Here is a 25,154-nt window from a genome sequence, read left to right on the forward strand (position 1 = left end):
TTGTTCGCTGAAGTCGAAGTAGCTTTTTCTACTGTTGAAAGCAGGCTTGTGATTGGTCAAGAAGCTTTTCTAATATTGAAAGCAGGCCTGTGATTGGTCAAGATGAGATCCACATCCAGCCCAAAAACGGCAGCGCGGCCATGTTGAACGATTCTGAAAGAAGAGACAAAAGAGCGACAACTCGGTGGATTTCTCCAAACAGAGACTATCAATCTAACTAAAAATTAACCCTCGAGATAACTTTAACTACGATGAAACACTGAAGACGTCGAGTGGCTGTAGCAAACGAAGGTAGCGCGTTTCGAGTCTCTCTCACTTAAAGTGTCATTGATGAACAAGTTACGATACACTGCTAAAGCTAACACTAGCATGCTAACTCTGACGTTAAGTGGGATAAAATTAAAGTGTTTAGTTAACATTTACAAATTGAGAAGCTCCACGTTGGTTTTTTATTTATTTTTTATTAACAGTTTGAATTTGATTATCTCTTCAAACCGGAACTAGGAGTGACGTTTACGTTAGCTTGCTAGCTAAATTAAGTTAAAGCCACGTTGCTACACTTTTTTTAAAGTTTTTACGCTTCTTAAATACTTTATAATTTAACACTTTCAATCTCTCTTTTTTTTTTTGGTTTCGGATCGGTGATAACGACTTGTTAATGAGGTAAAACTCCTGCGAGACAGCGACTTTGTGTTATGTTCGCTGAACTACGAGCTACGTAGTGGAGAAGCTAAGTTGCTAACTTTGAAAATAACTTATCCGCACAGTTGATTTTAGCTGTTAGCTTCAGTTAGCATTAGCTCAGCTCGTGTCCATGGCATAACAACAAAGACGTCATGGTTGAGTTTCTAATAGTCGACCTAAATGTATTTAATAAGCCGCTCTGTCAATACGCACTTTGCAACGTTAAGACGGCGTGTTTAATGTTGCATATGAAAGTTTTACTAACTTTTTAAGTTTTAAAACAAACATTTAAGTCCAGTCTGCTGTCAGATGACATTTGGTGGCTTCTTCTTTTTTTTCTTTTTTTTTTAAACGTGGCGTTGTTTGTGCCACAGTTTAACGAGACCTAAACGAAAGCTATTGCTAATTCAGATCTTTTAAGTGTGTCACCTCTCTCCTGAGAGTTTGAGTGTGTTGGCCTCTTTTTGTTAGCCTTCAGTGCCTAAAAGTTTATTGTTTTCTTGCAGATGAGCTGGATTATTTGTTGATGGTCAGTCCCCCAAAGCACTTTGCAGACTGCCATCTCAAATTTTGCTGCAGAAGTAAAGAACTGGAACAAGACTGCCATTGAGAGCAAGGGTGTCCATCCTAAGGAATATACTTACTGAGCTGTATCAAGTAACAGCAGAGACATTTGAAGACCTATGTTCAAGGAACAAAAACAATAGAAAGGGAAACACGACCAAACAAATCATACTTTGCTACTCGCCAAATTGAATGTAACAAATACAATACTTGGACTTGAGAAGCCAAGATATTTGAACCCAACACATTGTCATTCAAGTAGGGATGAGAAAACGCGGATATAAATCTCTTAAGAAAGATGAATAAGAGTGTGTTTTGGTCACATATTTGATTTATTTATTGATATCAATGTTAATTTCTCCGTTTTTGGAGAGTCGTCTTGTAAATAGACAGATTTCATCCACAGACTTCTTCTTTTCAAGAGGTCTGAACATCAGATTGTGTACACATTACACTGCAAAAAGGAAAGAGACAAGAAAAAGTTTTATATTCTTTCCAGTGTTTTAGTTTGTTACGTTGTACACACTGATGCTTGAGCCAAACCGCATATAAGTGTAATAGAAAAAAGAAGATACATTGCCAGTTAAGGTGTTGAACCCATGGCTACAGCAAAAACAGAAAACCCAGCAACGATGTTTGGATTGAACAAACCAGCGAATGGGCAGCTCAGAGGACAGACCAAGCCAGCTGGTCAACAGTCAGGAGTCTTGGTGCCTCTCCAACAGCCCAACGCCCTCCAGAAAAGAACCACCATTCCTCAGAGCAGTGGGGGCATCAAGTAAGACCCTTGTTACATACATTCTCTAACCTCTCCATTGAAATTGTTGTATAGTATAGATGTTGTTTTTTTTTGTTTGTTTATTCCTTTTTTTAGCTTCATGTATTACACGCTACAATATCTACAAAATGTTAAAATAGCTGTTATGCTTTCCCAGGAGATGAAACTTGTAAACGTTGTCATCATAAAGTCTCCATAAACCAATCCATCTCTCAGCCAGCATCCCAAGTTTTCGATAGATATATTAAGCGATGGTTTTAAATATAATTCCATGCGTTCAATATAATTAAGAACCCTTCATTGTCAGTGCTCTATTTATTCATTTTGACTAAAACTGTCAAATTTTTACACAGGTTTGGTGATGACTGGAAGAAGTGCCTGGCGCTTCCACCAAAGGATACCAGGATGAGAACTTCGGTAAGATAACAGTTGTTTAATAAAGGAGTAATTATTCAGATTCTCTCTTTATAACCCTGAGACACTTCCACAGTCTTCTTGAGGAATGTTAATGTTTTAGAGTTACTGAATTTGTGTTTGCTCTTGTCTTTTCTGATAGGACGTGACCTCAACTAAGGGAAACGAGTTTGAAGACTACTGCCTAAAGCGAGAACTTCTAATGGGGATCTTTGAGATGGGATGGGAGAAACCCTCCCCAATCCAAGTAAACAAATATTAGGACTTTGGTCTTTGTATATTTTATTTTATCCATGAGCCTCTTTCAAAAATCAGAATTATGAAATTCTCTTCACCCTGTAAAACGATTAGTCTGCTGTTTTAGCCCGTGTACAAATGTTGCTCACCAACATTATAAGGTGTTTAATTTAGAATTTTGTTGTACTATTTCTCTCAATACTGTACCCCCATCCCACAACCACCTCTTATTTTTGTGCCTACCAAATGAGCACTGTTTAGTCCGTGAATTGTATGCTCTATAGTCTTGTGGTTTAGAGTCACATTTTGTCATCTTGCCCTCAAAAAATCTTTACACCTCTTCCAATTAAAACGTAAGGTTAAAAAAAATCATACTGTATACAACAGCAAATAATGTTTATTTTGTCCCCCTGTTTTGAATTCTTAAGGGGTAGGAGAAAGTGTAATTTGCTTGTGCTTTTGCCTTAATTGCATGAAGTCAGCCATGTCCAGTTAATTGTGGCCATTTTACTGATTGTGGACCTGTCTGTCTGCCTAAAGGAGGAAAGCATCCCCATCGCTCTGTCAGGCAGAGATATCCTCGCTCGAGCCAAGAACGGCACAGGAAAGAGTGGAGCCTACCTCATCCCTCTCCTGGAGAGGATAGACCTGAAGAAGGATCACATCCAGGGTGAGTCTCTGCTGCCTCTCATAGCGATAATTATGGTGTGGAAGACATAAATCTATGCAGGTTTCAAGTTTAATGAGTAGAGTATAACATAACTTGTAGAGTTACGTTATTTAAAACTGTATTTTCAATGGAAGCAAAGCATAAAATAATAAAACTTGTTTTTTTCTTGCTGTAGATAAACAGGGTTTTTGGTATGGTTCATTTAATTCTCTCCATACTTCCCATTAGCCCTTGCATTTCATCAGCATCCTGTTGTGTTTTTTTTTGTTTTTCTCATTTCAGCCATAGTAATGGTGCCAACGAGAGAGTTGGCTCTGCAGATGAGCCAGATCAGCATTCAGCTCAGCAAGCACCTCGGAGGGGTCAAGGTGATGGCTACCACAGGGGGCACGAACCTGAGGGATGATATCATGCGTCTGGATGAGACAGGTGCCTGTCGTACATTTGAATGTGTAAAGTAATAAAGGGTTTTTTCCAGAAAGAAAACTGTACATAAGTAAAAATTTGGCCGATGGTTCTATCTTTTCTCTCTGAGCTTTGTACTCATATTTTAGTCTGCTGACTGAAGTATTTAAAATTCTGTTTGAAACATTGTTTTTTACCTCAGTGTTGTGTTTTTGCAGTTATTCTAATTAGAATATTTAATGTGCTGTTTTAACCTCCTTATCTCCCAACAGTGCATGTAGTGATTGCTACACCAGGCAGGGTATTGGACCTGATAAGGAAGGGGGTGGCTAAAGTGGATAAAGCCAGAATGATGGTGATGGATGAGGTGGGTGAAGCTCTAAGATTAAACTCTTCAGTATTGGTGTCTTATTTATTAACATGTTTCCTCTTAAACATCTCGTCATCAGGCAGACAAGCTGCTGTCCCAGGACTTTGTGGTCCTGATTGAAGACATCATCAGCTACTTGCCAAAGGATCGCCAGATCCTGCTTTACTCTGCCACTTTTCCTATCAGTGTGCAAACATTCATGGTGAGAACCTCGAACAGTGATTCAGTTTTATGTAGAAACCACAAAAGCACTTAATAATAATCTGTGAATATCTTGTCCAGAGCAAGCACCTAGAGAAGCCTTATGAGATCAACCTGATGGAGGAACTGACACTGAAGGGCATCACTCAGTACTACGCATACGTGACGGAACGACAGAAGGTCCACTGTCTCAACACGCTCTTCTCTAGGGTGAGTGTTGAGGGCCTGCCAAAAGAGTCCTTTAGAAAGTCACCTGATACCACTCATTCATATTATTGTTCTATGAAATATGCATCACTTGATTTTAGACAGAAAGTTCTGAATTATTATATGATAGTTCTGTTTTTTTAACATGGATTACTTTTACTTACTATTGTTTAGTGGTATTGTTTGTTTAAAGCTATTGTATTTAAGATCATTGCTCTCCAAACAATATTTACATCTAGTATTACAAACCTGATTTTAAATAACAGATGAAGGAGCCACATTTAGTGTATGAAGTCAAGGAAACAAGGAGCTACATGACGCTGCTGTTTGTCCACTCCATCATAACCCGTCTATTATAGGAGGATACCTGAGTTTCAGAAAGAAAAATAATTTAAGACTTTAACCATTGGTCTGTGTGTTTCCTGTTGCAGCTTCAGATCAACCAGTCAATCATCTTCTGTAACTCCACCCAAAGGGTTGAGCTACTTGCCAAGAAAATCACCCAGCTGGGCTATTCCTGCTTCTACATTCACGCCAAGATGATGCAGGAATACAGGAACCGTGTGTTCCACGACTTCAGGAATGGATTGTGCAGAAACCTGGTCTGCACAGGTAAGTGAAGAGAGAGTTCTGCATTTAAATGAGACTGGAAAGGGGTGCAGGTGGCCAAGCGGCAAGGTCACGCTCCATTTATGGAGGCTTTAGTACTCCAAGCGGGGGGTGGCACAAGTTCAAGTCCGACTTGTGGCTCCATTTTCCAAGTCTTTCTCCACTCTGTCTCTCTCCTACTCTGTCCACTGTCCTGAAAAAAAGTTTGGAAAACAGAATAAAAGTCGGCAGACTGACTTTTCTTTGTTTTTCTTTTAGACCTTTTCACTCGAGGAATTGACATCCAGGCAGTCAACGTGGTCATCAATTTTGACTTCCCGAAAAGTGCAGAAACTTACCTTCATCGCATTGGCAGATCAGGTGAAGTTTATACTTAAACATACTTTCAAAATTGTCAAGTTGGACAGCTACAGATTGCAGAATCTGGCACACCCATATTTATTTAATAAAAGGGCTACTTAGAGTATATATATTCACTACGTTTTGTTTTTCAGGACGTTTCGGTCACTTGGGTCTGGCCATCAATCTAATAACTTCAGAGGACCGCTACAACCTCAAGAACATTGAGGACCAACTGGTAACTGAGATCAAGCCCATCCCCGGCAGCATTGACAAGAGCCTTTATGTGGCAGAGTTTCACTCTGTTGACCCAGATGATGAAGGCAAAAACGGAGACTTCGGAGCAATCTGAATAAACGGTCAGTTCCCTTGAACATCTGAAACCAGCCATGACTGAAAATATTGACTGAGTTTTTACAGAAGCTCAGAAATAGTTTAGTGTTGCTCCCTGGTTATGTGCTCAGGATTTGTTTCTGCATAGTTCACCCGGTTTACTTCTCTACTGTTTTCTTTCTGGCTGTGAAGGTTGTCGAGCAAGAAGGGGAGATTTGTAGCTGTTTGTTTGTGCCCCTCCCCTTTTATTGTGAGGCCAGGAATTTGTCATACTTCTCCCTTTCTTAAATCACTATATAATGGAAAATTCATAAAGTAAATAAGCTATTTGTCTACATTGTGGCTGGGATTGAGCCCAAATTCTAGCTACCTTGCTAATGGATAATATCCTCTTGCATGAAGAAGATTAACTGAAGTTTAACAGGATTTAAAGGTGAGGGGTCGTTCTCTTTGGACTGCACTACTACTCGCCCCAGGCAGAGCTGATCAGCTCACACCGCCAGCTGTCTGCTTTGCCTGGTCTGAAAAAGCAGTTGCTCTATCACGGTTGTCTCAGATATTCTAACCTTGCACTTTGTGTTGTGTTTTTCAGGAGGAACACAGTGCCTGGCATTAAGCACACGATCTTGTCCACGCATCAAGCAACATCCAACATGAAGATTTCTGTTCTCCACTTTGCCACAAAAATGGTCGATTTTTAGATTTGATTTCATTTTCTGTTTTGAGTTCACAGGAATATTCTGTTTCAGTCTTGTACATCTGTAAAGTCAACACTGCTTACAGCCACTTTATTCCGTTTTTTGGCCGCACTGCCAGACATGGTCACTGTACCTGTGTTGTTGGCCTTTTGCTAAAGTCTGTTATTGAACTGAGCCACTCGACAAAAGATTGTCAGTTATTTTATTTTTTTTCCTTTCCTTTGCTGTAACAATGAAAATGTGAAACCAAAGAGACGTAAAGAAGAGAGTTCACCTCACATCGTTGCTGTGATGTCAGAATATAAATGACCATGCTTACATTCTGCTGACATGCCTTTTTCAGTTGATGCTTTAAAAGAAATCAATCTTGATTTAACAACACTTGGAAACAACTTAATTCGATAACCCCCTCTGCTACCAGAACAGCTGGGATTTTTCCTGGTATGTGTACAACAATGTACTGGAAACATTCCTTAGAGGGACCGGATCATGTTGACATGATAGCCACATGCGTTTGCTGCAGATTATTCAGCTGCCCATTCATGCGACGCGTTTAGTGCTTGACCTCATCTCACTGGTGCTCTGTTACTATTGACATCTGTTGTCTGTGGAGGCCATTTGATTTGGCATTGCACCCTGCAAAAAATAGCCTTAGATGATGGGTAGATAGTGGTTAAAAAGGGATGCATGCTGTAAGAAATAATACTTAAGGCTCTAGTATTAGAATGATGTCTATACTGTAAGTGTGCAAAAAAGATATTCTTAACATCACTGTTAACAGGTGCATGATTTAACACCTAAATTCTGTTCTACCCCTGCCATGATGCTGCAGAACTTCATGCCCATTATCTTGTCTCATCTTGTCTCTAGTCTCAGTTGTCTTTGTCTGCATACTTCCGTTAAATGTGGTTATTTGTTCATGTCAGCCTGAACCAGTCCGGCCATTCTCCTCTGACCTCTCATTAACAAAGCGCTCACAGCTTGCACCCATGTGTTTTTTTTTTTCTTTGCACCACTGTCTGTAAACCCTGTGGACTGTTTTTGTGTGTGAAAATCTCAGGAGAAACGTATCAATCATTTTTTAGTTAAGATCACTGCCATCAAATTAATTCTGAAGGTTGGTCTGAGCATCTGAACTGTCATGAGCATGTCTGTATGTGTTCATGCAATGAGTGGCTGATTTATATATTGCATTAACACCTACCAGTATGTTTACGTTCTAATTTGGCCATTCAGTGAAAAGGATTTTTTGGCTTTAGCCACCGTAACTGTTGGCTAGGGGATGCAGGGGTAAATAACAGGGCACATGTAACATTAACACATGTCATTTGTAGTTTAACAGAGTTGTTTTTCAAAGGGAAGAAAAAAATTACAATTCAATATAGATGGCTTCAGAACCAAACTGGACCACTTAAGGTGCATGTATATAAGGGTGCTCCAGCTTCAGCAGATAATGAACTTCAATACTTTTTATTTTTATTTGAAAGAGTTTACTGCAAGGTTTGATATGAAAACATCAGTGTTGTGACACTTGATTCTGCAATGCATTTTTTTAAAAGCACAGATCCATTATTAACCAGAAGTCAGCTTTTTGATTTCCATTTCTTAGACCGCTTTGAGGTCATATAACCATACTGCTTTTTCTCAGGTTTGAGATGGTCAGTTATTAACATTAACGAAATGGGAAGGGGTTTATTTACCATAATTCTGAATCTGATTTTTGATCTGATTGTTTCTGGCTCCCCTCTTCTCTTCAAAGTGCCTTAATCTAAGGGGGGAGAACTCTGCTTACTTTTGTCCCAGTCTTGTTTTACAGGTAAAAGGCACCCAAGCATTTCCATATTACTTCATCATTTAAAGCACAATTTGTGTTTGAAAAGATTTTCCCTGTGTAATGCTTTTTATTTTTTATTTTATCCAGCCACAACAGTTCTTGTTGTCTGGATGTATTGCAGCCCCTGACATCTTGACTCAAGCACAATGTCACAGAAGCTGTACGTCTTAAATTTGAGACTATATTGTCATTTCTTTGACAACTCTGTCCAAACAGCTACAGGGAAGGGACCATAGTATGTTCCTGTCTGTTGTTTTCATGTCTGACTCTGGAGCACCCTCTCATGTTAGATTTTTAGCTCCCCTATATTCCTCAGAGCAGTCGCCACTTAAAAAATGTGTTATGTGATCAAAACTATTGAACATCATCTGAATGAGTTTGTAATCTGAGACCATTTGTCCCATCAGTGCAATTTGGAGAATAACTACCTTCATGTAATGATTTAAGGATTTTTTTTAAGCTACGAGAGACAAGCAAAAACTTTCTGTTAAGTGTGTCACACCAGCTCCTCAAAGAATTAAAGTTCAACTGAAACGTGTTTTTTGTTTTTAATCTGTGTGCATTTTACAATCTACATTTTCTTCGTAACGATGGAGTTGGTCCAATACTTATGCTGCATTCATGTGACGTCGCACACATCGGAAAAACGAGTTTCCCGTGTGTAAAACGCACACGAACGCCTGCTTAAGTCGGAAACAACAACTTGGAAAATAATTAGGTGCCCGATTTACCGATTTGACCTCAGAATTGCATCACCAAAATATATTTTGTCGATGTTTGTCTTTTGTTTTTTATTAATTCATGTATTGAACATCAACTTTTTGCTCAAATATAACGTTGTAACTGTTACATTTCACTGATCTTCTTAGTAGCATCAACGCTGATTTTCGCTGTTACAACATAATGACTTTCCGAACTGAAAACACTTAAAACACGACATCACACTTGAAAGTCGGAAGAACGAATCTTTGATCACCCGAGCAGCACTTGAATGCAGCACGAAACAAGTTTTCTCGCAATGCAGTTCAAAAGTCCTTAAGACTCGTGACCTTGATCATTAAGCTTTTGAGGGACTTAAGTTTTACTGCAAAATTAATATTCAACTATATCTTTTAGCAGACATGCCGTTAGACATGCGAGTAATTACAATATTTTAAAGTGTATCCCTGGGTATTTATTTTTCTAAGATGTTTAAATAAAAGGCTCGTACACATAAATATATATATATTTTTTTATAAAACATGGCATGCAAGTTTCAAAATGTTGTAAATATCAAACGCTGCGGCCCTTATTGGTGTACCCTTGGAATGTCATTCAGCAAGAGATTCAATGAAATGAATGTTAGGCGGATGAACCCCCTCCAATGTCACATGGAGTGGGCTGTCCAAGCTGCCGTTTCAGCCAATGGGGTGTGAGGTTAGATGTAAATCAGCCAATCCGCGGACGAGTTACAGGAAATAGGCGGGCGGATGTCAACTACGATCAACGACGTCGTGAACTTTACCGGTGTCTAACTAACCCTGGACCAAATCGTCTCTGTGAGTTGCTAAATTGTACTATTACAGACATCGTTTGATAATAGGAGCAGAGTAGATGTTGTCACTTCGTTCCTCGTCGTGTTTCTAATGACTGAGGTTAACATTTGAAGGAGAACAGATCTCGTGGTTGTCTCCACATGGCTACCTAGCCAGCTAGCTTGACAACCAACCATGCTAGCTAACTTTAGCCTTGACAGGTTAAACACTGCCAGCCTTTCGCTTTAATAGCTTTTGACTAATATCCAAATATAGACGCTCACGGTAACCGCAAGCTACTGTTGAACCCGTGGATACTAGAGTTTTAATTTCCTCTTATGTGTCGAAAGTCTAATTTAACAAGGCCTTAGCTACAACCAACCTGCTGTTCTGTTTCTGATAGCAGCTCTGACTGCTTACTGAATTAATGTAATTGAGCTAATTCAAGTTACTGAGCCCATGTGCATACGATAATAATCAATGTACTAATGTGGTTTATCAAACATTAATAGTTTGTGACCTCTGCAGCTCTGAATCACGTTTTTAAAGCATTATCTTAAGAGCCTGGAAGACAGCACCTGTCTGATGAAACTACATTGTTATAATTAATGAATCTGATGAATTAATTCAACGCCATCCATCTCTTAACCCCACAGTCTGTAACAGTCTCAGAGAATGGGCAGTGTGTTGGCTGCCACCTCCCCCAGTCCTGCCCCAGCTGCGGCTGGAGGTAGTCAAGGGGTCCCGGGGTTGGTGTCTGTCCCTCCAGGCTTCACTATGCCCGCAGTGTCTTCTGTCCCTCCGACATCAGGATCTGGACAGTCTGCAGATGCAGAGTCCTCACTCCCAAACCCAGGAACCTATGAGGAGTGCCACCGCAAATGTAAAGGTTAGACAATCTTCTTCTGTTACTTCTCTTGCATAATTTAAATATGAAATTGATATTTGTTGACGTTTTCAGAAGAAATCGTTTAAATCCTCATGTTTTTTTGTTTTTTTTGTCTTACTGTAGAGGTGTACCCTCTGCAGATGGAAGGGGTACGGTTAGTGGTCAACAAAGGCCTGAGCAACCACTTCCAGGTCAGCCATACAGTCACACTAAGCACCCTGGCTGAATCCGGTTATAGATTTGGTTCCACCTACGTGGGCAGTAAACAGACTGGACCAGCAGAGGTAATAACCCAACACTGAATGATTTTGACAATTTGAGCTGTAGGTTGTAATTCCTCCCAATGATAGCAGAAGTCTGAATATGTATTTATGCATTTCTTATTTCTTAATGGTCTTAATGCTCTCTTTGATTTGATTATAAGACAAAAGAGTTAAACTCTCGCATCTTGCTCCATCAACCAATTCTAAAATTTGACTCATAAAGTCAAACCTTTATAAAGCTTCAAATCTTCGACATGTCCCTCATCACCAGTGTTATGCTGTCATTGATATGAAGTAATATTCAGGTTTTCTGTCAACACTGAATTTTCCAACCTTTCTTTTAGTTTCATGGAAAGTAAAATAGTTCCTTTTAAATGTTATAACCTTTTTTACTTCATATAAAAAGAATGAAAACAAATGTTTGTTTTAAGGTACTTAATTACTAGTTAGTCAATTGTTATAAGGTACTTGTATTTACGCCCCTGTGACATCTTACCTTAACTGGGGGGTGAAGTAATCCCCCCTCTGCCGGCGGAGCTTCGTTGCAGAATCTTTCTATTAAAAGGGCTCGTCTTGCCCACGAGGAGCTCACATGATTATAAATACTGCTCCACAGCTCTTACGAGTTATCTACATGACCTGAAAGCTGACAAAAGTGTGTTTGATTTCCCTTTTAGTCATTCCCAGTCATTGTTGGAGATATGGACAACACTGGCAGCTTGAATGCGCAGATCATCCACCAGCTCACTTCTGCTGTGCGCTCCAAAATAGCCATCCAGGTAAGTAGAGATGTTGAGGAAACATGCCTTCAGATGTTGACATAAAAAGGATCAGTGTTACAGACATCTTCATTACGGTCTCAACTTAAAAAAAAAAAAAATCTCCTTTTTGTTTTGCAGACTCAGCAGCAAAAATTTGTGAATTGGCAGTGTGACCTGGAGTATCGCGGCGAGGACTTCACTTCTGCTGTGACACTCGGCAATCCAGATGTACTTGTCGGCTCTGGTATGATCATGTTTTTTTTTTTGTTGTATAGGTTGGTAAATCCTACTAACGAGTTCTAAGGGGTTTGTTCAGTGAGATAAAAACACATTATTGATGGGATTGTTTCTTAGCCCTAACCCTCATCTTGTACTGAGTCCTTTCATTAAAGAATATCTTATGATACAGTCTTTGATATGTCTAAATTCTATCTGTATTACACAAAATCCAGCCTCTTATTTTTCACAAGCTATCACAATACTCGTGGCCAAGATTCAAAATAATTAATTCAGTAAAGTTGTTTTAGCTGGTCAATCATGCCTCTTTAAAGAGTACTATTCAGCCTGGTTGACATTTTGGAACTACAGAAACACTGGGTCTACTTAAGGTAGAAAGTGGTGTTACCAAGTTGTGCTTCTTTTCCTTTTGCCAAGAGCATCCTGGTTGTAGAGGCTTACGTTACAAGATAACGTAGAGGGGCCATTCTAAGTGATGCTACCTGATATGCTACCTGATGCTAAGAGTTGCTCCTTGAATGTTTTGTATGCTGCTACTTTTTCTAATAAGGGGAAAGGATTTTAGTTGACTGGAAGTTTTAAGTTGTCGTCTTTGACTTCAGGACATTTTTTAGCGTTTTAAAGTATTGTTACAGTTTATAGACAAAACAACAAAGTAGTAAGAAGGACGATGTGCAGCTTGAATAATAAAATGACCTGGAAGAGAAAAAACACTAAATGCTAGAATTTCCAAAAGAAGGGATGAAATGTATTTTACATATAAAGAAAGGCACTGAACTTAATACATAATAGATGGCCTTAAACTATTTCTCCTCAGGCATTTTGGTGGCCCATTATCTCCAGTCGATCACACCAGGACTGGCTCTGGGTGGTGAAATGGTGTACCATAGGAGACCAGGGGAAGAAGGAGCTGTCACCTCCCTCCTGGGCAGGTACACAGGTAAGATCCACCCTGTGTCTATTGAACTGTGCTCTGCAAGAGATATTACATCTCAATAGTATCTTTTTTTTTTTTTTTTTACAATCTTGTTCTGCTGTTACACTTTTATAAGTAATGTCAAGCCAATTCACTTACCAGTCGTGTCTTCAATATTTGTATAACTGGACGCCTGATTCCATTTTATCGTTTTATCTTGTCTAACATGGCTGTTAAAAATCTGTTTTTTTTCCTCTGCAGGTGACAATTATGTTGCTACGTTGACTCTAGGAGGAGCAGGAGCTCATGCTACATACTATCACAGAGCCAATGATCAGGTACTGACAGTAATACAGGTTCATAGCTGTTGGTTTTTTTTTTTGACTTATGGTTTGTCTCTTTCTCAAATACTATTTTAGTTTCAGATTCTGCAGATGAGCTTTAAAGACGGCTCCTTCTTTTCAAGTATAAATAAAAACAGTTCTTAAATTCTCTGTTTGTACGTTCTGAACCTGTTTGAGTCGCTGTTAAGAGCACGTTCTTTATGCGAACATGTTTGAATTGAGTATTTTATTAAGTGATACCCTATTAAATGTCGACCTAGTCTTAAACTTTTCTTGTATACAGCTGCAGATAGGTGTTGAATTTGAAGCCAGCACACGGATGCAAGAGACCACAACATCCTTGGCTTACCAGCTGGACGTCCCCAAAGCTAACCTGCTTTTTAAAGGTAAACAAAGACGGTCTGAATAGTTTCCTGGCAACACAAGGGAAGTAACTAATGTTTGAATATTAGAAAATAAATATAGGTTTGTTCTTAAAAGGACTCCTTTACCTTTTGTCCCCCCAGGCACTGTTGACAGCAATTGGGTGGTCGGGGCGACTCTGGAAAAGAAGTTATTGCCGCTGCCTCTCACACTAGCCTTAGGGGCTTTCCTCAACCATCGCAAACACAAGTTCCAGTGTGGCTTCGGTGTCACCATCGGCTAGATGTGCTGGGAGGGGGCTGCCTGGAGTGAGCTCGCAGGCCAAGCTTGGACCGGCACAGAGACACACAGGAACCTGGACTTTTTATAAATTGGACTCAGAGACTCTCTTTCAACTGTGATTTCTGAGGCTGACAGAGAGACAAAGACGAATACCCAAGGAGCCAGGACTGGCCAAGCCATGCCTACATTCTGTAGCACAAATGTCTTTCCCTTATGGTGTATTTCATATACCCAGAGGCTAGAGAGGTGTATGTCAGAGGGCATCAGTGATGCATGAGATCATGTGATGTGAAAATCAAAGTAAGTGGTTAGAAATAATATATGGTGATCATGACTGATGGGTTTAAATAAATGTCATTACTTTTTGTAAAAGCTGGATGTGGTGATGTTTTCTATTCCAGGAGTTATGTGATATGAATGTTATTTATATGACTTCAGCTTAACCTTGTCAGGACTGTCAGGATGGATCCTTTAACACTAAGGATCCATCCTTCACATTTATTTATGTGTATCTCAATCATACAAGACCTCTGAGGATGTACACTAACACTGATTGGCTTATACCGTGCAAATAATTATATCCAGGTCTAATGACCACGTCAGGTTTTTTTTTTTTTAATTCTTCATTTAGAAAATGTGTTTTAATTAATATTTTTTAAATGACTTGGTGGATAATGGTGAACAAGAGGATTGCACTTGATCACCATTTTCAACAAAACAAAGGGACTGGAGTGTTGCAAGGTGATTTTTCTTCATACCAACAACATGCAACATTACTACATTCTTGCTTGTGTCCTATTTGCAGTGGTTTCCATTCTTCAGTGTTGAGCATGTTTCTGAAAACAAATGTCAGAGGCAAGACTCGAGGCTAAATGCACACACCCATCACTTACACCTTGATAAAAATAAGTGGAAACAGAAGAACGCTAGTTCTTTGTTCACACATATTTATGACGTTTGAACTGTGTTAAATGCTTAAAGATTCATTTAATATACACATTATTGTGTTCGCCTGTTTTTATTTATTTCCACAAGACACAAAATGTTTTTAAAAGTGCATAGCAACAGAACAGAGCTTAGCAAGAATCCCCAACAACTTAGTGAACAGATTTCAAGAACTATTCATAAAAGATTATAAAAGAAACATGGTCCCATCACCAAAAGTAAAATAAAAATCAATCTTCCATGTGGTAGCTTGTGTTCAATAGATCCCTGATCAGTAACTACAAACTGTTCAGAACTCACTGCAGCCTTCTCCTTCATTAGAAACACTGCAGCCTTCTTCATTAGAAACGTTACAGCCGTTACAATTTGTTTTTTAAGCGCTTTGTCATGATCTACTTAGGCACATTCAATGGTCTCTTCCATAAGCAGTAGAAGGATGGTACAAGATGCACATCAACGTATCAGGAGCATCAGTGCAAGCAGGAAGGTGAGGACAGGGCAGGATGCCAAACCAGGAGCGAAGCCAAAAATGCTGTAGCAAGGGAAAGACAATAAATAAATAAATAAATAAATGATCCACTCAAGTTTTATGACAGATGCTGCATGAAGCTATGAAAAATGCTCCTCTGTGTCACCTGTCATCTGTTGTTGTAGGAGGACCAAAGGTGGTGGGAAGGAGCCTGAAAAATATAGTGCAACATTTTAAGGCAAAAAAAAAAAAAAAACATTTAGAAAATTAATGCACCACATTTTCTTTTTTTACATACGTAATTCATATACAGCTACTTTGGCCTTCTTTAAATGATGAATAATTAGTTTGTTTTCTGTGTCACATGTTAATACAGAGAGGTTTTTAACTGGAGATGTCTTTACAGCATTAAATGAGACTTAACAGCAAATATATTTGAGCTAACAAAACACTTCAAGAGGGAAATGTGAGTTTATGTCATTACTTGTCCTCATCTGGTGTTGTAGGAGGACCATGGGTGGTGGGATGGATCCTGTAAAATGCAAAGCATCATATTTAAGAAAAAACACAAACCAGATGTCATGCTTAATTAAATTCAATGTACTGTACTTAGAGTGGTTATTGCAAATTTTCAGAAATGTAGAAGAAAAAAAGCAGGTTGCAAAGAATACACTGCTGCACCCTCTCAAAATTACAGCTCAGATCTTGTTATAAGGTTTTTTATTTTTATTTCTTACATACTTCATTAAATCCTTGAGGGAAATTCCGGTTTTCATTCTGTAACTGGCCCACATTCCCAACCCAAGTCCCCACAGACTGAGCTACTGCCACCCCTGTGATACCCCCCCCCACCCTCAGTGAATTTCCGAAATATATTTCTATCGCTTGATATAAACATACAAGGTGTTTCTGCAAAGAGTGGATGAAATGGCACTTTACAAGCTCACTGTTTTACCAACATACTAAAAGTTTGAAATGTGATTGAATCTAAATACCATTCATCTGTTGTTCTAGGAGGACGATGGGTGGTGGGATGGATCCTGTAAAATGCATCGCATCATTTGAAGGCAATTTAAAATTGTATTTTGATATCAATGCAGCACTTTTTTAAATGCAAACTGGTTAATTTGATAACTAAAAAGGCTATAAACGCTGCTGCTGGGTGGGAGGATAGGTCCTGTAAAATGCGTAGAATAAAAGAAAATAAATCAAATGTTGATACCAAAATCAGTGCCAAAAATTATGAGCTGGATTTGTCCCAACAACTTGAAATGACACTTCACAAGCTCACTGATTTTACAGCTGACATATTACTGTGTACATTTGAAATATGAGAAAATGTAATTACATGTCTATGGTCGTCTTTGGAGGAGGGGTCCTGAAGGAAAAAAAAAAAGAATACACTTTATTGTTCAGCTGAGTCAGATCTTTGTCAACCAGGAAGTTATAAACACAACCATGTCCTTGTGATAAAAATCACAACTTAAATAGCAGTAAGTGCATATTAGAAGACTCATATTAAGGTTTTCTGTACTTTGTGACCACATTCAATGTATTTGGTATACAATAACCCCTAATAAATCGTTTTATTTAACACAGATATTCTATAGTATCCCCCTGAGGGCAGCAGATCAAACTCAAAACTTTTTCATAGGTGAAGGAAAGAGCTTTCCTATCAATCACCTTTCTTTGCTTTTGATGGTGGTCAACTTTTGTTAAGTGAAAAGGGCAAACCCACAGAAACAAAAAAACAACAACAACAAATTCTTTCAGGAGAGAAATGGTGCAAATTCACGAATGAAGCAAATATAAGAAAATAAACATATGCCTTTTTTTTTTTTTTTACTTTTCCGAGTGCATTTGATTTTGAATCCTCTCTGGACTTAGAGGTCAAATATTATTGTCCTAAATAACAAGTTTAAATAAATTTCAGAGCTCCCCAAAACATGTCTGTGTCTTTTTGTCACTTGCCAAAACCAACTCTGATTCTGTATTTGATCATGCATATAAACCCCTCTATTTTCGGCCCTGCTCAGAAAAGGCTGTTTCCGTGTGTCTGTAGCTTAAAATGCAAATGTGCTGTGTTCCACCACGCCCCAAACACAAACACCTAGCTGTGGGAGTCTCACCCGCCAGGGGGACGCATTACTGCCTTTTGTGATGTCACAAAATGGAAAATCTCCAAAAGGCCTGTTTGCGCATACATTTTCTGAATGGTGGAGCAGGTAAAAGACAGAGAGGATGGTCTTTTCTCACATATATTAGGACACAAATTAGTGTTTGAAAAAAATGTTAAAGTGTGTTTTGCATAATATGTGACCTTAAAGCTTGTTTCTCTCAATAACCCTAACCCTAAATATAAAGATAGGAGTCATGAGTGGGATTGTCTAAACTGTAAAGCATAATATAAATGGCATATTATGGACATTCTAATGCTAATTGAAAATATTTTAAGCTGTTTTACTAATAAGCTAGTGACCTACCCTGATAAGCATGGGCCAACATCTGGATCTGAAGGAAGTCTCATTGGCACTTGTCTCAATTCAGGACATGGCAGCGTACTTCCATTTACCAGAGTTGTGATATCTAGCAAAAGAAGAAATTGTAAGTAGTGTTGCACACAGAATTTTGAGTGAAGTTTCTTGCCGAATATTTATGTGATCATGTTTAGTAGATAAAGAAAACATTTTTGTTAGCCTGCCTTGGAAGGTGAAGGTGAAAACAGCACTCCCTCCCTTCAGGAATTGTCTAGTTTTCAAATCTTCCAAATATGCAAAAAAAATTCGGCCAAGCAATGGTCCAGTATAGATGGTCTCATTATTCCCATCTACAAATGAAGTTCCGTGCAAACGTGGGTTGCCCCAGTTAAGGATGCCTGTAAATGGAATCATATGAAACACTGAGTGCAAATTTTCAGAGAGGAAGTTCTGTTAAAGTGTGCTAAAGATAGATACATTTCTTACCATAGTAAGATGCACTCATGTCACTGGTGATACCCCTTTGCTTTGACATATGTTGCTGGATGTTTGGGGTCTGATCCACCATTTGGAAGGTCACATGCCTATGTGGGACAGGCCACACCAGATGGTCGTCATATTTTCCAGACCTGAGTTGCACAAACAAGCCGAAAAAATCCTCATACAGCTTAATCCCAACAACAAAAGCATAGCCGTCAGTGGAGTACTGCCGCGGGCTGTACAGTGTGGTTCCATAGGCACTAGTGTTCAAAAGTTTCTCAAAATCATCAAACTGCAGTGTGACATGTGGACATTCAAGCTCTGACAGGTTGATGTCATCAATGGAGAATCCGCCCATAGAAGTTCCTGCTCCTTTGCGAGCCTCAAACTCCACCTGGAAGTGCTTGGTGGCGTTCAGGGAAACATGCTTGAGCTGCCAGTGAGTTTTGGGTGGACCTTGAGGAAGAGTTTTTTGATTACTAAATTTTATTATGTGAGTATAAGAGGGCATATATCATATCAATTCAAATTTCATCAGTCTTAAAACCGAACAGATAATCATACAGCTGTACATTACCAGTGATCTGTCCCATGAGGCGGACGGTTCCTTTCAAGTCATTTTCACTTTCAAACTCTCTGATCCAGATGTTAAGCTCGTCTGACTCGTTCCCACTGTGGTAGTAGTAGAACTGGAGACACTGAATGTTACATTCCCTACTGGGACTCATCCTCTTCGTCTCCAGCCTGGCTGAGTCTCCCTCCTTACCTGATGCAGTGCTTGCATGCATGAAGTAACTGCTTGTAGCTGTTTGAAAAAGAATGTTTTTGCAAGGAGTTAATATTTTATGGATGGCCCTTAAGCTCCCAATATGGTGCAAATATGGTGCACACACTTTTTATAGCATCAAATGACTAATATAAACTAAACGTCTCAAATTGAACCCTTGTACATAGATCAGCATTAAAATAAATAAAATTGACAGAAGCCATGTTTGAGAAAAAAATTACTTGACGTGTTTTGATTTTGTAGTTTGACCCATGTCCAATCTGTTAACATGGAGGAGGTTGGTTAAATAACTTTAACCAAATCCAGTCAGTAGGGGGAGCTCCAAATGGTTGGACTTAACTTATGGGGAGCTTCAATGACTTCTATTTTTTTTATTGCCTGTGCTCTCCCCCTTGTAATTATGTGATTACATTTTTTTAGGAACTTTAAGTTTTTGTATAATATATGTATATACAGTTCCACCAATGAGAGTGACAACCACAGTGTAAGCCTGGGCTGCTTATGGTGTCATTTAATTGGTGAGTTTGTATAGTTGCAAGAGAGTTTGAATATGTTGGAAAACATCAATTAAGTTGCTCAAACTTCTAGGATCAAGGTAGGTAGTGATGAATCGTTTCAGTAAAATAGGTTTGTGCTATTCAGCTTTTTGTGGACCAAGTCAAGATTGCGAAGGTCACAAGCTGCTAATTGCTAGCAATGACGATGCTAACATTATAAACAACAATGTGATGCAACACGTGGAGGGTGACAAGGATGATGAAAAAATGACAAACTATATGACCTGCACTAATAGGAAAAGTCATGTCTGTTTTTTGAAGTGAGCCTCTGGCTAACATAATCTACAGCTGGCAGGCACCTGCTAGCTAGCAGAAGTTATGTTTAGCTGTTTCTCAAATAATGTTGGTTCAATCTGCTTTCCTTTGTGTATCCAACTCAGGCTGTGCCACATTTGTTTTTGCTTGAATTTAAAGTGTTTTGTAAATCCATAGATACTTTCTGGATGTGTTTACTTGATTGTGTTTCACAGCTGGATCCAAAAGGTAATCAGACTTTTCAAAAGGCTTCTTCGGAAAAAGTTTTTTAAACTATAAAGTACCCCAATATCCCCCTCAATAAAAATATAATGAGCACGATGTATATCCCTCAATAATTTAAATATCATGAAAACTTAATAATTTAATTTCACTGAACTGCAGCATACTTTTACTCTTAGCAATCTTACCAACAGATTGTGTACCATCACCACCAGGTAGATTGGTGTGGTCAGAAGTAGGACCAGCAGCAACATATTTGGACTTTTTCCAGCCTTTGTTGCTCTGTGAACAGCTATTCATTTGACACATGTTTCCATTAGAGAAGCCACAGTACATCTTAAAGGCAATGGTCGAGTCTGTAGAGGGGAATCAAGAACACAGGATTGCAGAATATCAGTTGACTTGGGTATTTCATGTCAAAATACAAAATCTTCTCAGCTAGCTACTAAATGATGTATCACAGCTATTCAAGCATACATGTATATGTAGAAATATACATAATCAAAGGAGCAATATGCAGCTCTTAACACCTAGTGTTTAAAATGGGTACTGCAGTCAAAATTCAAAACATTGGAGAAAAGCTCAGCTTTTGCTGACCATGACCACAATAATTCATTCCACAATACCTCCAGTCACTAAAATCCCTTGAAACTTTGCCAAATAAGTGACAGGCTGATTAACTGGCCATTTGAAGCAATTTTGTGAACCACTGAAAAGCACCCCTTTTTGTGAAATGGGGATGATGATGTGTCTTTAAGGCTCAATGTATTGAATACATTTAGACCCTGGTTCCATGAAATAGCCTGTGGTGGAGGAAGTACTATTGCATAACTTTGACTTGATGGATGCACTTACTGCATTGGTAGCGCAGGTTCAGCTCCTTGACATCACTGGGACTCATTTCCAGTCTTTGACCAATCACGGACTGGAATTTGGGATCTTTGGTTGTTATTGTCGACCCATTTCCATTGGTGAAAAATTTTTCTCCATAATGCATCACAGATAAGTAGTCATATGGGACTCCGTTGGTGGTGCTATCTTCACTGCTGACTTTTTCAAAGTTATTCTCGTACCCTTGATGACACATATAAAAGTCAGCTGCAGTAAACTGTATTAAAACCAGAGCAGAGATGGTTCAAGAGCAATTCACTAATCGAGTTATAAAATATAACTAAACTTCATGAATGCAAGATTTTTTGTTGTGAAATGACAAATTAAAGTTGAAATCAACAGAAATACTGTTAATAATACAGAGATATTAAGAAATATTTTTTAAGAATTACATATTTATTGTCAGACAAAGGCTGCAATTAAATTAGCTTTTTTTTTATCAATTGACAAATTAATTTGGAATACTTTTTAAATTAATCAGACTTCATTAATGTGTTACAAAGTTTTTTAATCATTTGTAAACCCTTTCTAGGCCCCATGTAGGTACACCTGGATATAACTCATATAAAGATCAAGAGTGTAAGAATAGAGGTTTTATAATGAAACCTGTTCGGATGTTCTCGAAATTAATGGTCACAAAATCGTCTCTGTCATATCTGCTCTGTTCATGGAAAAAGCCAAGAGCATGAAGGAACTCATGTTCAACAGTGGAAATTCCATCACAGAACTGCCCAATGGAGAGATCTTGGCCATTGGGTATTACTCGTCCGATATATGAAAAACATCTAAAAAGGAGGAAAAAAAGCACCTGTCATTGAATAAGCTCCATGCCAGTATTTTACCAAAGCCTGTTTACAAGTTCAAGATGTTCTGTATGTGAAAGAACTGCCTTAATGAACAAGAAAAGGTATTATATCAAACATCCATATTTCTTACATGCCTGAATATGTGCCATCTCATTTACTAACACATACATAGATGCATACAGAATGCCAAATATGTTCAAACACAACTCGGTGAATGTCTTTATTGGCTCTACTGTGGTCTTATATTTAGGTGGACAATGAGAGCTAAAGATGGAGAATAGAGAAAATAAGAAAAAATTGGTAAAACTTCAAAACATTTTGCATAGTAACGAGGGAACCATGAGGAAGTCTACTAGTTAACCATTAGTTATTGGTTTGACAGTGAGTAACTCCTCTTCACATTTTATAGACTTATAAATCTGTTTGAGCCCTAGAGTTACCCACTATATAGCAGTTAACTAATTATTAACAGTTAGTTTTATTTGCTATAGTCCATACAGCTATGCAAAATGTGTGTACCTTTTTGTTAAGTGTTACCAAAACATCAAAACAAAATGCCATACATACCCGTTTAACTTTTGGGCTTTAATGTAAAAGTTCTCAGTGTCCCTTTCTGCAAAGTCAATGCATGACTTCAGTCTGTACTGGTCAAAGGCTTTCATGATCACGCCTTTCGCATTCAAGTCTTCCGTTGTTCATGGGAATCGTGTTAAGGAAGGAACAAAGAAATTGAAGTTAAAATCAATTAGTAGATAGTATGCTATACTGTGTGAATGTTATGACCATTATGTTTTTCATTGTTTTTTACAGCTTTAACATACACCACAAATTCACAAATTATATGTACAAATTTCAATCCGAGACTAAAAACAAGCCAACAAAACATGGAAATAAAAACAAGGAAAAAAAAGACATTCACACAAATCTTGGCAATACTTATCACAAATTCTCATAGTCATTCACTTAGCCTATTGTTACATGAAGTACAGAACTGGACTGAGCATTCATTAAAGAATGTGCAACTTTTTGATCCAGTAGATGTTGTCCTTGAGCACCAGCATGAGACCAAAACAAAATGCTGTTTGGCAACACCTCCGCCACAGTGAAGCCTCCGCTCTCCTCAAGCGACACACTTCCAATCCCCCTCCCACCGCATTTGCGCAAAGGAGTTATCAAATTGAATGCACCATGATTAAGCACCCTGTATTCGGTCAGACTGGCATGGGTGATGGTTTTGCACACCTGCATTGTGTTAGCACTATGTATATTAACATCTCTAACCTTGAAGTTCCTGTGAGGAGGGTTAAGCATGAAACAGGCTAATATTAATAGTGATAATTATTTATGACCCACAAAGGTAAACAAGTTTGATGATCTCTATGTTGTTGTAGTGAATGCCTGAAAATGCTGCTTGGGGGTAGGTGTCAGATTAATTTATTATCAGCACAATGGCTCAACAGTCTCTGCAAAGATTCCTGATGAGTGATACATACCACTGTTATTAGAGCAGGTTTTGTGACTGTTAAAACACTGCTTACACATGAAGGACAAAATAAGCAAAGTTGTTCTGTTTTGTCCACAGGGGGGTGCCAAAATCTAAACAAAGTTAAAGTTCCTAACAGGAGTTTATCAATTCTAGCAAACGGCTTGTTTGGCTTCGTGATGACTGAACATTATTTCCTCCTGTACACTTGAGCATTATATTTCTATAACTTCCATAAGCTCATCCCACAAGTGTGCCCCTCCCTCACACACCTACAAATACTGAAGGTTATTATGCAATAGAAAAATATATTTACCAAGGCTGCTGTCCAAAATATAAGGGACTGGGATTGGCCACAGATCGTCATCATAATTAGTAACACTCCTTTGAATGTCGTATTTCTAAGATTTACAAAAAAAAAACTATTAGAGGACATAAACACACATACAGTATGTCATTTGAATGACTTACAGTATTAGAGAAATGCTAAACTCACCTTGATATCATCATGTTGTAAATCTAAGATAAAGAATAAGAAGTGGGTGACTTTTTGATCACAATTACTGAAAGTGTTCTTTCACAGAAGAAGTTCCCACTGTGAGGTCATTTATAAAGATACAGTGATTTTATGTTTTTACCCTTGTTTGCTGCTGCGATGTCCTTATCTTCCCAGAGATCTACAAACACAGAAGACATGGTTCCAATATGTAACAATGAATATTAAAAGATTCCTGTAATTCATTTATCCAATGAAGAATATCAAATAAGCTTACCCACTATTTCTGATTCACTCTGTCAAAAAACACACACAAAAACATATCTGGGCATATTAGATTACAGAAAACAATATGAATTTTATTTGGACTTGAGCTTATATAAAGTTTTTCTAGTCTTTTTGACTACTCAAATCGCTTTTACACCGCATGACACACCTACACATTTACACACTGACGGTAGAGGCTATGTATAGTGTCCATTAGAAGTAACTAATCCGCTTCATACACATTCATACACCGCAGATGAAGCAACGGCAGCAATTCGTGGTTAGGTGTCTTGCCCAAGGAATCATCTGACATGTTGCTGCAGTAGCTGGGGATCGAACCCCCAACCTTTGGGTTTAGAGACACCTGACTCTAAAAAGTGACTAGAAGCTATAAATCAGCATAAGAGAAATATTAAAGAGGTATAAGAAAAATATAAGAAACAGCATCACTGCACTCTCTATGCAGCTTATTGATGAACATCACTACTTACTTTGTCAGTATATTCACATGCTCAAATTGAAACTCTGTGTTCAGGATTCTTCAATATTTCCAAAGTCTGTTTTAAAATCTGAGTAGTGACTGGATTCAACTACAGGTTGTTACTCAGTTAAGAAAATGAATCCTAGTTTATTGTGAGAATATCATTAAATACATCTTAAATTGACGGCAATACCAATAAAATAAATAAATAACTCATACCTGTTCTTGGGGTAAAACCGATGAAACTGCGAAGGTCACCAGAAGGAAAATGAAGCCCTTCATCCTTGGAGCACTTCTTGGACCAGACGTCAATTAAAAATTAGAAATTAGAGATTTTTTCAAGGGTGGAAATAGTTTACTGAGATAAAATAAAAGTTGCTAGAATATACACATTTTTTATTTAACCTGATTTGAAATTTCTTATTTTTTTGTCTTCTTAAGGGGGATAGAAAATGCCCACCTGAGATTATCTCCTGCCTGTCTGATTGTGTCTTCCTTCTGAACTGCAAATGAGAAACTGTGACATGAGAGCTGTAAGTGTGGCTATTACCAGTCAGTAAGCAAACGTCTGTGTACATTTACCAGTCAGTAAAAATACTTCCGTGTACATTTCTGAGAAATGTAGT

At 38.3% G+C, this 25,154-nt stretch overlaps 3 protein-coding genes across 3 annotated transcripts; 2 read left to right on the forward strand and 1 right to left on the reverse strand.

Annotated features, from left to right (window-relative positions):
• The first annotated feature begins 131 nt into the window (after window positions 1–131).
• ddx61 (DEAD (Asp-Glu-Ala-Asp) box helicase 61) lies at window positions 132–8,881 on the forward strand. Its single transcript, XM_020650345.3, has 13 exons — window positions 132–291; window positions 1,191–2,026; window positions 2,380–2,443; window positions 2,583–2,687; window positions 3,218–3,347; window positions 3,630–3,776; window positions 4,025–4,119; window positions 4,202–4,324; window positions 4,405–4,533; window positions 4,962–5,142; window positions 5,398–5,499; window positions 5,634–5,837; window positions 6,404–8,881. The coding sequence occupies exons 2-12, from the start codon at window positions 1,848–1,850 to the stop codon at window positions 5,828–5,830; spliced, it is 1,452 nt and encodes a 483-aa protein (XP_020506001.1). The 5' UTR covers window positions 132–291; window positions 1,191–1,847; the 3' UTR covers window positions 5,831–5,837; window positions 6,404–8,881.
• An 855-nt stretch (window positions 8,882–9,736) lies between these two features.
• On the forward strand, window positions 9,737–14,288 carry tomm40 (translocase of outer mitochondrial membrane 40 homolog (yeast)). Its single transcript, XM_020650369.3, has 9 exons — window positions 9,737–9,881; window positions 10,514–10,746; window positions 10,870–11,030; window positions 11,687–11,788; window positions 11,909–12,014; window positions 12,825–12,947; window positions 13,185–13,261; window positions 13,551–13,653; window positions 13,774–14,288. Exons 2-9 carry the CDS (start codon window positions 10,533–10,535, stop codon window positions 13,911–13,913), a joined length of 1,026 nt encoding a protein of 341 aa, XP_020506025.1. The 5' UTR covers window positions 9,737–9,881; window positions 10,514–10,532; the 3' UTR covers window positions 13,914–14,288.
• A 623-nt stretch (window positions 14,289–14,911) lies between these two features.
• On the reverse strand, window positions 14,912–25,066 carry LOC109996318 (meprin A subunit beta). Its single transcript, XM_065958020.1, has 19 exons — window positions 24,989–25,066; window positions 24,748–24,823; window positions 24,058–24,076; window positions 23,923–23,961; window positions 23,781–23,803; window positions 23,601–23,685; window positions 22,369–22,486; window positions 21,602–21,780; window positions 20,960–21,178; window positions 20,293–20,460; window positions 18,861–19,088; window positions 18,290–18,739; window positions 18,028–18,201; window positions 17,810–17,912; window positions 16,675–16,704; window positions 16,322–16,366; window positions 15,811–15,858; window positions 15,493–15,537; window positions 14,912–15,389 (listed from the first exon to the last, which is right to left on the reverse strand). Exons 2-19 carry the CDS (start codon window positions 24,808–24,810, stop codon window positions 15,311–15,313), a joined length of 2,115 nt encoding a protein of 704 aa, XP_065814092.1. The 5' UTR covers window positions 24,811–24,823; window positions 24,989–25,066; the 3' UTR covers window positions 14,912–15,310.
• Window positions 25,067–25,154: the final 88 nt, after the last annotated feature.

The sequence above is a fragment of the Labrus bergylta genome, chromosome 8 (genome assembly GCF_963930695.1).
Source record: "Labrus bergylta chromosome 8, fLabBer1.1, whole genome shotgun sequence".
Lineage (NCBI taxonomy): Eukaryota > Metazoa > Chordata > Actinopteri > Labriformes > Labridae > Labrus > Labrus bergylta.

Bases quoted from the DNA above. Each gene is read 5' to 3' on its own strand.
- ddx61 (XM_020650345.3), top strand. From the start codon at position 1,848: ATGGCTACAGCAAAAACAGAAAACCCAGCAACGATGTTTGGATTGAAC. The intron at 2,027-2,379 runs GTAAGACCCTTG...ATTTTTACACAG, and splicing joins CAGAGCAGTGGGGGCATCAA to GTTTGGTGATGACTGGAAGA. The intron at 4,534-4,961 runs GTGAGTGTTGAG...TTCCTGTTGCAG, and splicing joins TCAACACGCTCTTCTCTAGG to CTTCAGATCAACCAGTCAAT.
- tomm40 (XM_020650369.3), top strand. From the start codon at position 10,533: ATGGGCAGTGTGTTGGCTGCCACCTCCCCCAGTCCTGCCCCAGCTGCG. The intron at 12,015-12,824 runs GTATGATCATGT...ATTTCTCCTCAG, and splicing joins AGATGTACTTGTCGGCTCTG to GCATTTTGGTGGCCCATTAT. The intron at 12,948-13,184 runs GTAAGATCCACC...TTTCCTCTGCAG, and splicing joins CCTCCTGGGCAGGTACACAG to GTGACAATTATGTTGCTACG.
- LOC109996318 (XM_065958020.1), bottom strand. From the start codon at position 24,810: ATGAAGGGCTTCATTTTCCTTCTGGTGACCTTCGCAGTTTCATCGGTT. The intron at 15,859-16,321 runs GTATTTAGATTC...TGCATTTTACAG, and splicing joins CCTAGAACAACAGATGAATG to GATCCATCCCACCACCCATG. The intron at 15,538-15,810 runs GTAATGACATAA...TATATTTTTCAG, and splicing joins ACAACACCAGATGAGGACAA to GCTCCTTCCCACCACCTTTG.